The sequence below is a fragment of the Vigna umbellata genome, chromosome 9 (genome assembly GCF_029865625.1).
Source record: "Vigna umbellata cultivar VRB3 chromosome 9, Vumbellata_1.0, whole genome shotgun sequence".
Taxonomy (NCBI): Eukaryota; Viridiplantae; Streptophyta; class Magnoliopsida; order Fabales; family Fabaceae; genus Vigna; species Vigna umbellata.
In genome coordinates, this window is record NC_142173.1 from 19,529,467 (window position 1) to 19,542,605 (window position 13,139).

General features: G+C 34.6%; 2 protein-coding genes across 3 annotated transcripts; one reads left to right on the top strand and one right to left on the bottom strand.

The window, feature by feature from the left end:
- The first annotated feature begins 203 nt into the window (after positions 1 to 203).
- Positions 204 to 8,918, top strand: LOC124820051 (SNF1-related protein kinase catalytic subunit alpha KIN10-like). Of its 2 annotated transcripts, XM_047291679.2 has the most exons (11): positions 204 to 352; positions 2,906 to 3,107; positions 3,651 to 3,835; positions 3,926 to 4,108; positions 4,228 to 4,359; positions 4,865 to 5,050; positions 6,492 to 6,581; positions 6,654 to 6,737; positions 6,846 to 6,986; positions 7,688 to 7,927; positions 8,259 to 8,918. In XM_047291679.2, exons 2-11 carry the CDS (start codon positions 2,915 to 2,917, stop codon positions 8,370 to 8,372), a joined length of 1,548 nt encoding a protein of 515 aa, XP_047147635.1. In that variant the 5' UTR covers positions 204 to 352; positions 2,906 to 2,914; the 3' UTR covers positions 8,373 to 8,918. The 2 variants fall into 2 exon arrangements, with proteins under 2 accessions (XP_047147635.1, XP_087954754.1); XM_088098628.1 differs by having other exon boundaries at positions 6,492 to 6,737.
- Positions 8,919 to 10,922: 2,004 nt separating this feature from the next.
- Positions 10,923 to 12,759, bottom strand: LOC124820053 (uncharacterized). The gene has a single exon (XM_047291682.2). The coding sequence runs from the start codon at positions 12,330 to 12,332 to the stop codon at positions 11,133 to 11,135; it is 1,200 nt and encodes a 399-aa protein (XP_047147638.2). The 5' UTR covers positions 12,333 to 12,759; the 3' UTR covers positions 10,923 to 11,132.
- Between the last annotated feature and the right edge of the window lie 380 nt (positions 12,760 to 13,139).

Consider the following 13,139-nt stretch of genomic DNA (forward strand, 5'->3'; position numbering starts at 1 on the left):
ACCAAAAAGTAAAAATATTGATCATATGTCATTGAACTTAAATTGAATAACAATATGCTTGGACACAAAAATTAAATGATAAAAATATCATTTTAATAAAATTTAATTAGTATTTTTTTTATACTTTTAGAAAAAACACAAATTATTTATATTATTATTATTTATATTTATGGAGAGTTAAAGAAAAAGGAAAGAGACAAAGAGATGAATTGCGTGGCGAAGGGAAGAGAGGGGGTAAGAGAAACGCAGCATCTTACCGTAATAATAGCAACAGCGCACGAACGAAGAGTGCAAACAATGCTCTCTTGTATCTTCTTTCACAATCCACCACTCTAACCTTCGTTTTGCTTCGGTGAGCGTGCCTTCCCTCTTTCCAATTTCGCCTTTTCTCTTATTCCTTTCTCGGATCTTAATTCTCATGCCTTGTCTCCTCTCTCTGCATTCCCTTCCCCTCAGATCACTTCATTCCGATTTTCTCTTCTGTTTCGTTTCCTCGATTTGCCGTTTCCTTTTCAATCTGTTCGACTCAACTTCTAAAATGTTTTTTTTTCCAGATTTTTTGTTTTTGTTTTTGATTGAGTTCGTGTTGTTTGTTGTTGTGCGTCGGTTTCAATACATTTTGCACGCCTGATTGTGTGTTTTCGTTTGGAATTTCTTGAAACGGGGGGATTAGGATATGGTAGATTGCGGCATTTCGCGTCTGTTGAATGTTTGATTCCTTTGATTTGATGCTAGTGTGGAACACTTGAGAAAAAAATGTTATATTTGGTGGAAACCGGAAAGGATTTGATTAAGGTATGATATATAAGGAGGTAGGTTTTTGAGAAGAGGGGTTCTTTTGTCTTGGCTTGAGGTTGACTTGAGGCCCTGAGGGGTTTCGATTGCCTTGACCTGAGAGGCACCAGCAGGTTGCATTGCATGTCTAACAGAAGAGAGGTATGTGCCAGTAGGTTGCATTGCATGTCTAGAGGTGCCAGTAGCTTGTGTGTGACGTAAAGAAGATTGCCAAAGACCTGACAATTCGTTAGATGTCTGGATATTTTGAATCTTTTTTAACACCTCCTAGTAGAGTGTGCTTTGTTTGAGCTGACAAGGCTTGCTAAAGGTGCCACGGGTGTGGGCTGGGGCAGCATCTCAATCAGCGGTAATGAGGAAACGCGATCCAATCTGCCACCTCACAGAACTAGCTTGCATTTGTAACGGAAGAAAGGTGCCAATGGGTTGCTTGGCTAACAGAAATAAGGCGTCGAGTTTGGGACAATTTTGTTGATTTTATTTTGTCCCAATTAGCATCAAAGTTAGCATATTAGATGGCTGTACAGTTTGAGATTTTTTTCTCCCGCTACTGGTAGGGTGTGCCGTCGATGAACCAAAAGGGCTTGCCGAAGGGGCCACAGGGATTGGCTGGGTAGTACCTCAATTAGCATGAGGCGACAAATTAGATGTGCCTTATGATGCATATGTTTTGTGTTTTTCCTCTGTCAACTCTTCTATGATAAGTGAAATTTTTTACACCAACTAAATGCCGGAAAAATTATATCCTTAGTTGTACACCATATGCTTGCAATTAAGCAGTGTTTTCCATGAAATCAGAGCCTCATTGATGGTAATTTATTTAGACCATTTGTCAGTTCTTCAGTGTAACATTCAACACTTTAGACGATTGGGCATACTGTGTTATTTATGGCTATCAATTACTCTGTCCATATCAAAATAATTGTTAGTTTTCAGGTTTCCCAAATTATTCATTACTTTTTTCAACTTATCCTTGTTCTTTTTGGTATTTTACTTTTGGAATGAGAAAACACTTATGAAATGAGATAGTAATGTAGTAAAATGGAACTTATTTTTGTCTTAAAATTCTAAATAGTTATAACTTTCTTAATCCTCTGAAAAACCTTACAGTGACAATTATTTGGAAACAGATCTAATTGGCAGGTGCTAAAGGTGAGTGCCTTACTTGCACTTGAAAGGTATGTATAAGGGATTAGTGATACATTTCATTGAAAAGCAGAGTCATTGCTTGCGGCTTGGGCTCATTGTTTGAGAAAATACAATTAGTTTGGGTTTTAGGTGGGTGGTCGTGGGTTGGGAGTTTAGGGTCTTCTAAATTTGGGCTTAGGATCGGGCTTCTGTTTTTTAATCTAAGACTGTTTTTTTTCTCTCATCACTCCTTTCCCATCTTTGTCTTAGATTCTGCCATGACTGTTGATTTTTGTGTTAGTCACTGCATGAAAATTGGATTCCATAACCATGTGAAACCTGCCATGCCGGTGCCATTTAATGGCTGCCAGTGAGAAATCCACATTGGCTGCTTTTTAACATCACTGTCCATAGCTTATGGGGACTAAAGCAAATGAGAACCTTAATGAGTTAAAACAATGCCGCTAAAATTTTGAATCAGATTTTAGTCCGTACTTCCTACAGTTTCTATCAATATGAGTTTTGATTTATATGGAAGGGTAGGGATCAATCCTTCATGGAAAATAAAGATCTATATACCTTAATGAGTCAAAGCTATCAGGAATCTAACTCAGAAACTGACATGTGCTTGTCAAATGTCATGCATGAAGAGTGTCTAACACCTCGTTTGGAGGAGGCGTGTCTATGCTTCACAGCTTGCTATAGTATTTTTATTCTTAGCTGCCGCATGCCACTATGTGAGACCTTGTTGAAGTTTTACTAACTCACTGTAAAGCTGTGCTTGTTATGCCAATGGAATTTGTACAATTATTACAAAAGCTCTTAGCATTTTTTGACCATTTCATTCGTGGTACCAGTATTTTTGTTTCATTTGATGAAATTCTTCAATCTAATTTTCATTTGTGAATCTGTGATTGTATACTTTTATGTGTCTGATTTCTCATGTTCTATTTTTTTTCTTTTTTTCTGAATTTGTCTCTAGATTATAAAAATGGACAGGTCAACTGGCCGCAGTGGTGGTGGAAGTGTGGACATGTTTCTACCAAATTATAAGTTGGGGAAAACACTTGGCATTGGATCCTTTGGCAAGGTGAAAATTGCCGAACACGTACTGACTGGTCATAAAGTCGCTATAAAGATCCTTAACCGCCACAAGATAAGAAACATGGAAATGGAAGAAAAAGGTCTGAGTCATTTGCATAGATTTAATATTTACTGTTTGTCTAACTGTGGGACCTGGTTTTAATTGTTTTCAGTCTTCCAATACTTTTCAGTCAAGTTTATATGTATATGTACATGTATAGCTGCTTTCCTATATCATTAGTTTTAAAATTCTGCATGTTTATACCACTATGTTTTGGTTGGATATTGTTGAAAATTTTCCTTAATTGTTGTGATCCATAGCCTGCCTTAACTCCGGCCAATTAGAGTTGGTTGAAATCATTGAAAATTGAATGAAATGTTCTTGTGTGGCCGGACATTGACTGTTTGTGTGTGGGGATGGGGGGTTAAGAATTAAATATTTTATCTATATTTTTCTTACCTTTAATTTGTTGTAGAGTTAATAGCTGAATCAGTTTACTTATGGTTTTCATATTTTGCATGTTTGCTATTGGTAACTAGCAAATGGTTGAATATACTTACAAGTTGTAATGCTTTTCTTCTCAAATATGCTTAGACGTTGTAATGTTTTTCTTCTCAGTGTTTTTTACTTCAATTTGTTGCAGTTAGAAGGGAAATCAAAATTTTAAGATTGTTTATGCATCATCACATTATACGACTTTACGAGGTCATAGAAACCCCAACAGACATATTTGTTGTTATGGAGTACGTGAAATCTGGAGAGCTCTTTGATTACATAGTGGAGAAGGGTAGGTTGCAAGAGGATGAAGCCCGCCATTTTTTTCAGCAGGTTTAATTTTTAATATTTTTTTGCACTTCAGAAGTTTGTGCTTGTTGCTGATTATATAATCTAACTTGTGTTATGGAACATTCGAAGCAGATAATTTCTGGTGTGGAGTACTGTCACAGGAATATGGTTGTTCATAGAGACTTGAAGCCTGAGAATTTACTTTTGGACTCCAAATTTAATATCAAGATTGCTGATTTTGGCTTGAGCAATATCATGCGTGATGGTCACTTCCTTAAGACAAGTTGTGGAAGCCCTAACTATGCGGCTCCAGAGGTTTGTAAATAATTGGATTGTAATTGAATAAGATATTAAAATTATTACTACACCACTATTTCTGAGAATTTTACCTCCTTTTGTGATTAATCTATCCAAGAATAAACTATTTTTAATAGGTTATCTCTGGGAAATTGTATGCTGGACCTGAAGTAGATGTCTGGAGCTGTGGTGTAATTTTGTATGCTCTTCTCTGTGGCACTCTTCCTTTTGATGATGAAAACATTCCCAATCTTTTCAAAAAGATAAAGGTAATATTGCTCTCAGTTTTCCTTTTTCTGTCTATGTTCAAAAGATTGGTGGTCAAATTTCCTGCCACTTTCAGGTCAAGTTATTTTCTGACATTGTTGCTGATGGAGATTTTGACAAATCTAGAGTGGTTTAACACCTTTAGGTCAATGCTTATTATATCTTTTGCTGTCTTTGTTTAAAGGAAGGTTGATATTGTTCCTCCTACATTGCAAAAACTAGTTGGTTATCGATAACACTTCTATTTATGAAACACTCCTCGGAAAATCAGTAAATTATCTTTATAATACTTACTAAAGGCATTAGTAACCTGCAACAGTTAAAAATTCTCGGTGACTCACTAAAAAAAGATTTATATTATTTCATTTAGTTTGTCTAATCTTGTATGTTAAAATGTGATGATGATTTTGGATTTATCCATTGCATATTCATACAGTAAATGATGTTATCTGTAAACAGATTTAGTTTTTCTTGTGTGCACACCTTACTAATTACCCTTTCTTGTAGGGTGGGATATATACTCTTCCTAGTCATCTTTCACCTGGTGCTAGAGATTTGATACCAAGGATGCTTGTGGTGGATCCCATGAAGAGGATGACCATACCTGAGATACGTCATCACCCATGGTTCCAAGTTCGTCTGCCACGCTATTTAGCAGTGCCACCACCAGATACACTGCAACAAGCCAAAAAGGTTTGGATTTTACTTGTTTTTGGGTTTCTTCTTTATTAGGTTGTGGCCTATGATACACGGATACAATATGTGTATCTGAATTGTACGTGATATATGCATTTTGAAAAATATACTAAATTTTTTAAAAACATAATAAACATGTGATTGTTATTATGTGATCCAAATTAAAATAACATGTATTAAAATGTTGTCAAAACAAAAAAATTATAAATTATTATCGTTATAAAAGTATCAGTACTTTATAAATTAGATATTTTATAGATAAGTCGTAACACAAATTAAAGTATTGATGCATCATAGGTTATGTTCCATACTAAAGAAAACTTAGATCTAAGGAAAAACAGAAAATTTAAATCTGAAAAATACCAATTCTGTTGTTCCTTTTTAATTTCTCAAAATGAGAGATACAATTTATATAGTACAAACATGATGCTTGGGAAGCAGCCTTCACTGATGTGGGACTAAATTCAACAATATGCAACAGAAATAACCGCTTTGCTAATGTGACAAATGTCACTCAGTTTTACAAAAACAGATGTTTTATTCTATTACTGTCACAAATAGTTTTTTTGTATACTTAATTTTACATGATTGTCACTTTCCAAAATTTTGGTGGAAAAAGCTTATGCTTTTGTCAATGTATTTTGAACTATGTGTAAGTTACTCCAGTTGTGTTGGAGGTGAAGTAAAATGTTGCATTTGCTGAATCATATAAGCTGAGCCCAAAGAGTTATGTGCTTCATTAGATTTGTCAACTTCATTTTCCTTTTGCAAATGACCTTGGTTCGTGAAAATAGTCTGCTTGCATCATTATTTGTTAATTCTATGTTGTCTAAATACACTACCTTTATATTAAAGTGCTTAGATACAAGCGTTGAGTATATTTGCAAGCCATCTGTTAGGACACTCAACTCAAGAACAGAAGCCAGTGTATGAGTGTTATTGAATTGTAAAGAACTGAGCCAAAGCTCTTTTAAGTTCACAACAAATCCCTCAGGTCCTTCAAGAAAGCTATCTCTACTTCTGTAAAAAGAAAAAATAACCTGACTTGCTTCACACATCTTTTCTATGTTCCTACCTCTCTCCTAATCAAATTGCCAATTCATCATAATTCCCTTTCCTTATGCCATTCCATTGCCTTCTGAGATGCAGTATTTGGATCACATGTTTCTTTGGGCCGTGTCCAAATGCAATAATTGTCTAACCCAACTTTTAGGTCATCTTATTTAGGCCCATAACATAGTATCCTATCACGATATACCTTTTATGGTTTTCGTTTCTTTTTGCATTTCTGTAGCATACTAAATGTTTCAGTGGACTTTGTATGTATTTTTTTTTTTCATAGTTCAACATCAAACACAAAGTATTACAGATTGTTTGTTACTTGATTTGTTCTTTTCAATCAAAGAAAAGAAAATCAATGAATATCCTGGTTTTGTAGATTGACGAGGAGATTCTTCAAGAAGTGGTTAATATGGGATTTGAAAGGAATCAATTGGTTGAATCTCTTGCAAACAGAATACAAAATAAGGTTTGTGATCTTCATTTTCACCTTAAGTGTGTACCTGCCAGATTGTCTCTTATCTCTGTCTATGAATTTCAGGGTACTGTAACATACTATTTGTTATTGGACAACCGGTTCCGTGTATCTAGTGGTTATCTTGGAGCTGAATTTCAAGAGACAATGGTGGGTTTGTGATATAACCATTGTAGGTTTTCTATTCTTGATATTACATTTGTTTCTTTTAAAACGGGATAGGCTTATAAGTTTTTCTTTTGTAATGTGACTGCATAGGATTCTGGTTTCAATCGGATACATTCCAGTGAAGTTCCTTCTCCAGTTGTTGGACACCAAAGCACAGGGTATATGGATTACCAGGGAGTAGGAATGCGGCAACAGTTCCCTGCTGAGAGAAAATGGGCCCTTGGGCTTCAGGTGTAATATTTTACTTACTAGCTGTTTCATACTGAACCGGATTAGATATCAAGTTTATTTTTTCATGCTTAGTGTATCTAATTTATACTACTATCACCAAGATGGTTCCCAGCCTTATAATGAAATAATTATGTCAATTGTCCTGAACTGGTTCCATCTATCTTGTGAGTGAGGCATCATATCTGTTGATTGAAGGTGTTATGTGCAACTTGTTTGCAAATTGTCATTTTTAATGAGTTCTAGCAACAGACTTTCTAATGCATTCTGTATTCTATGTTTATATTTATTGGAAATTACAAAATCGTGAGTTATATTATATAAAATTTGATACTCAAATTTTTGTCACTTTCAATCAATTTCCATCAATAATAAAATGTGGTACTAAATTGATTGAAGGTGTTAAGCGTGCAAGTTTTCTCAAATTGTCATTTTTAATGAGTTCTAGCAACAGACTCTTTCTAATACATTCTGTATTATTAGTTTAAATTTATTGGAAATTACATCGTGAGTCATTATATAAAATTTGAGACTCAAATTTGTCACTTTCAATCAATTTCAGTCAATAATAGAATGTGGTACTAAACTGCTAGCGTTCTCTGTTATTGATAGTTTCTATAAGAAATATTGAAGTTCTGATGTACTTGTTTGGCGGTGACTTGTGATTGAGGCCTTTGTTGGTTATGTTTGTTAACTTGTGACAGTCTCGAGCACAACCACGTGAAATAATGACCGAGGTCCTTAAAGCTCTGCAAGAATTAAATGTTTGTTGGAAGAAGATTGGACACTATAACATGAAGTGCAGATGGGTTGCTAGCATTCCCAGTCATCATGAAGGAATGATTAACAATTCTGTGCATAGTAATCATTACTTTGGAAATGATTCCAGCATTGTTGAAGATGAGGCTGTTTCTAAGTCAAATGTGGTCAAGTTTGAAGTGCAGGTAATTTATCTTGACAACCATAATATCCGTTGTGCTTGGATTTAAATGTGGATGTTTATTGACAAGGTTGGTGGTATTTTTTTCGTTTGTTAAGAGCCTTAGTATTTCCCTTCCTCCGACCTCTTTTGTTTTTAATATTAGAAAATTAGACTTGTTCTTTGGGTGTACAGTATAATAATACTTTCATTGCAATGACTAGTATGCTAGTGGTCCATAATTTGGTAAATGAGATTTTCTTGTATACTTATTCTTCTGTCGTTATTGGATAGAACTATTGTCACATTTTTTTTTTTATTTGAACGTTCTCAGAGTCTGATAATTTCTTTGGCAGCTTTACAAAGCTCGTGAGGAGAAGTATCTACTTGATCTTCAGAGGGTCCAGGGCCCACAGTTTCTTTTCTTGGATCTCTGTGCTGCTTTCCTTTCACAGCTTCGTGTTCTCTAGCATAAAGCTCATAAGTCACAAAGGAGCCCTCGTGCTGCATGTGAATAAGCTTACATTGTACATACCAGTACCCGTTCAGTATGGGTATATCTATTTGTCGGTACTTTTAGCCTACCCCCAGTTTTTATGGGTTATCATGATTGAGGCAACCTACATATGGCATTTGCTTCGGAAATCATGGTGTCTGACTAGGTCCGTCTTTTTACCAGTTAATTTAATGTTCACTATCCCCCCAAATCCCTGAGATTTTAATGAAAGCTTTCTCCTCCAACAGAGACATCTGTTTATGGTATTGAACTTATTGTTGTAATTGACTGCTTATGTCTGTTGCTCGGAAGCCGAGGGGTTGTTTGCCTAGGCTGCATCGAACATGAGCTTGCAGATAAGCATTTTCTCCCCGCTTCCCTACTCAATTACTGCTCCTTTTATGGATGCATTTTATTTGGTAAATCATGGCTTATGTATTTTAGAATCTGTGTAAACCATATTTTTTCGGGCATTCATAATTAGTTATGATTAATCAGGTTGCTTGATGCTTGTTTTATATATTGCTATGTTGATTATATTATCCTTTTCCACGCCCCTTTCTCTTTTCTACCTTCATGTTGAGTTGCATTTCCATGGTAGTGAGACATGTTAGAAATGAATTAGTATAAATGTCAACAAGTAATCTGGCTTCTTAAAGATGTGATTTTCTACATCTTTTATTTTTTTATACATTAACTAACTTGTGCAAAACATTTGTCAATAGAGTCATGAACTAAATGCAGGGTAGGAATGGTTGCCTTAGAGGCCTGTTTGGGATTTTACAATATTGGTCCACAAGTGTTCACATGGTGAGTGATGACATGTTTTATATGGTTTTCCATGGATTTGTTCTGTAATGTGTTGTTTGAAGCATAGGGTTGGATGTTGCTTTTGTAGAGAATTTCATTGAAAATTCTTGGGTTGATTTAATAATCCCCAGATATGGTTAACTTCGCCAAACGGTAGTTTTGATGTTTGTAAACCTTTTCAAATGCTTAAATGTTTTATTTGTGGTCATTTCTCGTGCATTTTTACACAGTTTTCACTAGTCAGGTCAGGGTTTTGATAAAGAATTTTAATATTTTATGGAATGTAAAATGAATGAGAATTTAATTTAATTAATTTTCTTTCAATTTTAAAATGGTCTATTTGCATTGATGACTCAAATTTCTCGGGTTTCTAATTTGCTATTTTGTAAAGTAATTTAATTTTGATCACATAAATTTATTCCAAATTACTTTTTATTCTTTATTGTCAAAACTAAAATAAAAATTAACTAATTTAGCAAAGACAGAAAGTAAAACGGTTATTTGCTTGATAATTGAATTATGATAATTGTGGTGATGTCAGGCACACTAAACAAAGTATCACTTGTAAGGATGAGAAAGAGTCGTTAAAGTTTTTAATTGTCATGAAACTATTTAGTTGATATTTAAATCCTACATAATCAATATTAAAATAAAGTGAGAAGAATCTTGATCACCCTAGTCATATACTACAATATATGTACGCCTAAACGCAAGGGTAAAATAAATATAAAACCTACATTAAGTTATACTTTATAATGAGTATTTTAAAACAAATAAATTTACTATCAATCGTGTTGTACAAATGTTTTTTAATCAATAAAAAAGTTTTATTACTAGTACACAATTGATTTAAAATCTTATATTTTAAAAAGAACTTTAAAACTAAACTAGATTTCAGCAAACGGTGGACCATTAACAAAGACCAGGACAGACAGATATACTACTTCCAGATTTTTATATAAATAGTTAATTTATTAAACCCCATGAAAATTATTTAACTTTAATTAAAATATTATTAATTTACGTTTTATTATACTCTTAATTTGAAGGATAATTTGAAGGATATAACATTATACTCTTAATTTGAAGAATAATTTTTCATTGATAAATTCTGCTTATATTATTAATTGGCCAATCCATGAATTTTCTTGTACATAGAAAGAGTGTTTCATTCATAAGCTTTACAACACTTAAGGCTATAAAGTGTAATTTTTCAGATGAATAATCTTCATCGAAAGAACTTAACCAGTTAGCTTTACTGAATCTTCTATTCTCACCATATTCTTCTTAATCTACAAGTTTATTGAAATTGAAACCTTGCTAAAAACTTCATAATCACACGCACTAACAACTTCATATGCATAATTTTATCACAGTAAAAGATGTCCAAATATATTAATATTCATTAGCTATTAAGCTTAACCTGTAAAATATTTCACTGTTTAACAAAAAAAAAAAATCAAAATTAAGCTCAAAAATAAAAATGAAGTAATTTCAAATTATATGAATGTGGCATTAGGAGTTCACATATAACTTCCAGGAATGAATTTATTGAATAAAATTTGTATTTGGACAAAAAAAATAAAGAAACAAAGATAATAATTTACATTTTTCTAATTCTTTTTATCAACAATAATGTATAATAAGGCATGGCATAAGCCAAAACCCTTTTCAACTAAATTGGAATACATTGCAAAGATAAGACATAGTCATGTTATACTAGTCTCAAATTCATTGTCAATACTAGCTTCTGTTACAGAATAAAATTCAATGTTACTCATCGATACTAAGAACTATGAATAAAATAAGAAAATATAAAGCATTTCAATGAGCAGAAGATATTACTTCATGCTTACTACAAAGCCTAATGTTACAATATAATTGTTCTCAGCATAAATAATGTTGCACAAAATGAATGATATTGCTAATTGAATGAACCGTTTTCTAGCAAGTTAACAAAGCAAATTGGAGGAAGATCTAGTGAATTCCAAAGTAACAGTTCTCCATCAACACTAGAAGAATCCATGTCAGTTGTTGTTGTTTGTTGTTGGTGTTGTTCTTCCTGTTTCCCATCCATTGTTGCCATGTACTCTTTCTCCTCTTCATTCTTCTCAAGCCTGTTTTTGCTGCAGGCCATTTGGAGGCTGGTTAATTGATCAGTTATTATTCCTCTTCCCTTCATGTTTGCTGATTCAAGTTTCAACTTCAAGCATTCAGGTATTCCATTGAAGGCATAGAGAGAAGCTGAGAACTTCCTCTCATATGTCATTCTCTTCATCATAGCTCTGAGCATTGAAGGCTCATCACCACCATAGTTCTCTGCCTCCACAGGCTCCTCCATCTCTTCAGCCATCTCAAAAGGAGAATAGTAACCAGGTGGAGCAATGTTGTCTAGAAACCTGAAATCAGTGCCTTCTTCTTCACTGTCCTCCACTCCTGAGTTGCTGTCATCAGTACTTGAAGTCTGTGGTGTCACAATGCTGCTTGTGTATTGCACATCCACTTTTGCATCTTCAGACAAACATGATTCAAAACTGCTAGTAATGTAGTCAATCTGTGCACTGTTGTTGATGAAGTCATTGCTGCTGGTGCTATAATCTTCAGGGTCATTGAGAAAGTCAGTGAATTGGTCAATTGAGAATTGTGTTGATCCATCACCATATGCATCAACCTCTTGTTGCATATGTTGGTGGTTGATGAGAAGTGAGGTGGAGGTGGAGGATGAGGAAGAGGAGCAAGTGTTGTTGTTCCTTTCTTTAAGCCTTTGAAGGAGGAGATTTGTGATTTTTGATGAAAGTGCTGGACTTGTGGAAGATTGAGAACATGGCCAGAAGTTTGTCCTTGTGTTTGCACCTCTAAGCAAGCATGCAGCCTCATCATAGGCTCTTGCAGCCTCCTCAGCAGTGTCAAAAGTCCCCAACCACACTCTGATCTTCTGAATGGTGTCTTTGATCTCAGCCACCCATCTACCTGATGGCCTTTGCCTCACCCCAACAAATCTCTTTCTGGCTCTTTGGACTCCTCCAAGTGCTGCAGCTTGTTTCATCATCTCATCCCAAGCCATGGTTCCCTCACATATGTTTCTCTCTTCCACAACTTCACCAACCTTTCTCTTCCTTGCCATCTACCCCTTTTGAGCTTTTTCTGTTTCCTGAATTGATTAGGCTTAAAGGGTGATTCTTTGAGAGCAATAACTACTATGCTTGCTTGGTTTGGTACTTTGGTTAAGCTTATACTAAAGGGTGAGTGTTAGAAGGAACTGAAGTTTGGTTGCTATGTTTTTTGCCTTAGCTGGTTTGTGCTTTTATATGTGCAAAGTGTGTGGCTCTTTGAACTGGTTTAGTTTTAGATCTGACCGAGTCACAGTTATTAGTTCCACATATTTGATTCTTTATCATTTCCGGTTCTATATCCAAACATTTGGCAGTTTCTCAGGCTTTGTAATTGGTGAAGATTGTTTGACTTGGACAAAGGGCAAATAGATTATTTGTATTGTATGATAGAACTTCAGTTCAGCATATTCTATTTCACAGTGCAAGCCTTAGTTGGTCATTTACCACTTCATATAATCTTCCCCCGTGATCCAAAGCTACAAACTAAAATACTGTGATCTGTGATATTTTTTAATTACCATTTTCTTGTCCTTCTTCATTTTCACTTTGTCCAAGGCAAGAAGTTAAATGTGAGACAGAGGGTTTCACACTCAGCTGCCAGAAACAAAAACAGCATGTAAAACAACCTGAGTAGCCAAAACCTATGTGCTTGTACAGCAGAAACTAGACTATTTTACAAGCTGCAGTTGATATTTGGATTTTACCTCACATATTATATAGCTTGGTTTATCATTCCATCATCAACTTTGATACTTTATGAACTTCTTCTATAGATCCAGTCACATATGTTTTGTGTAGGGAATAGAGTGAGAGTAAAA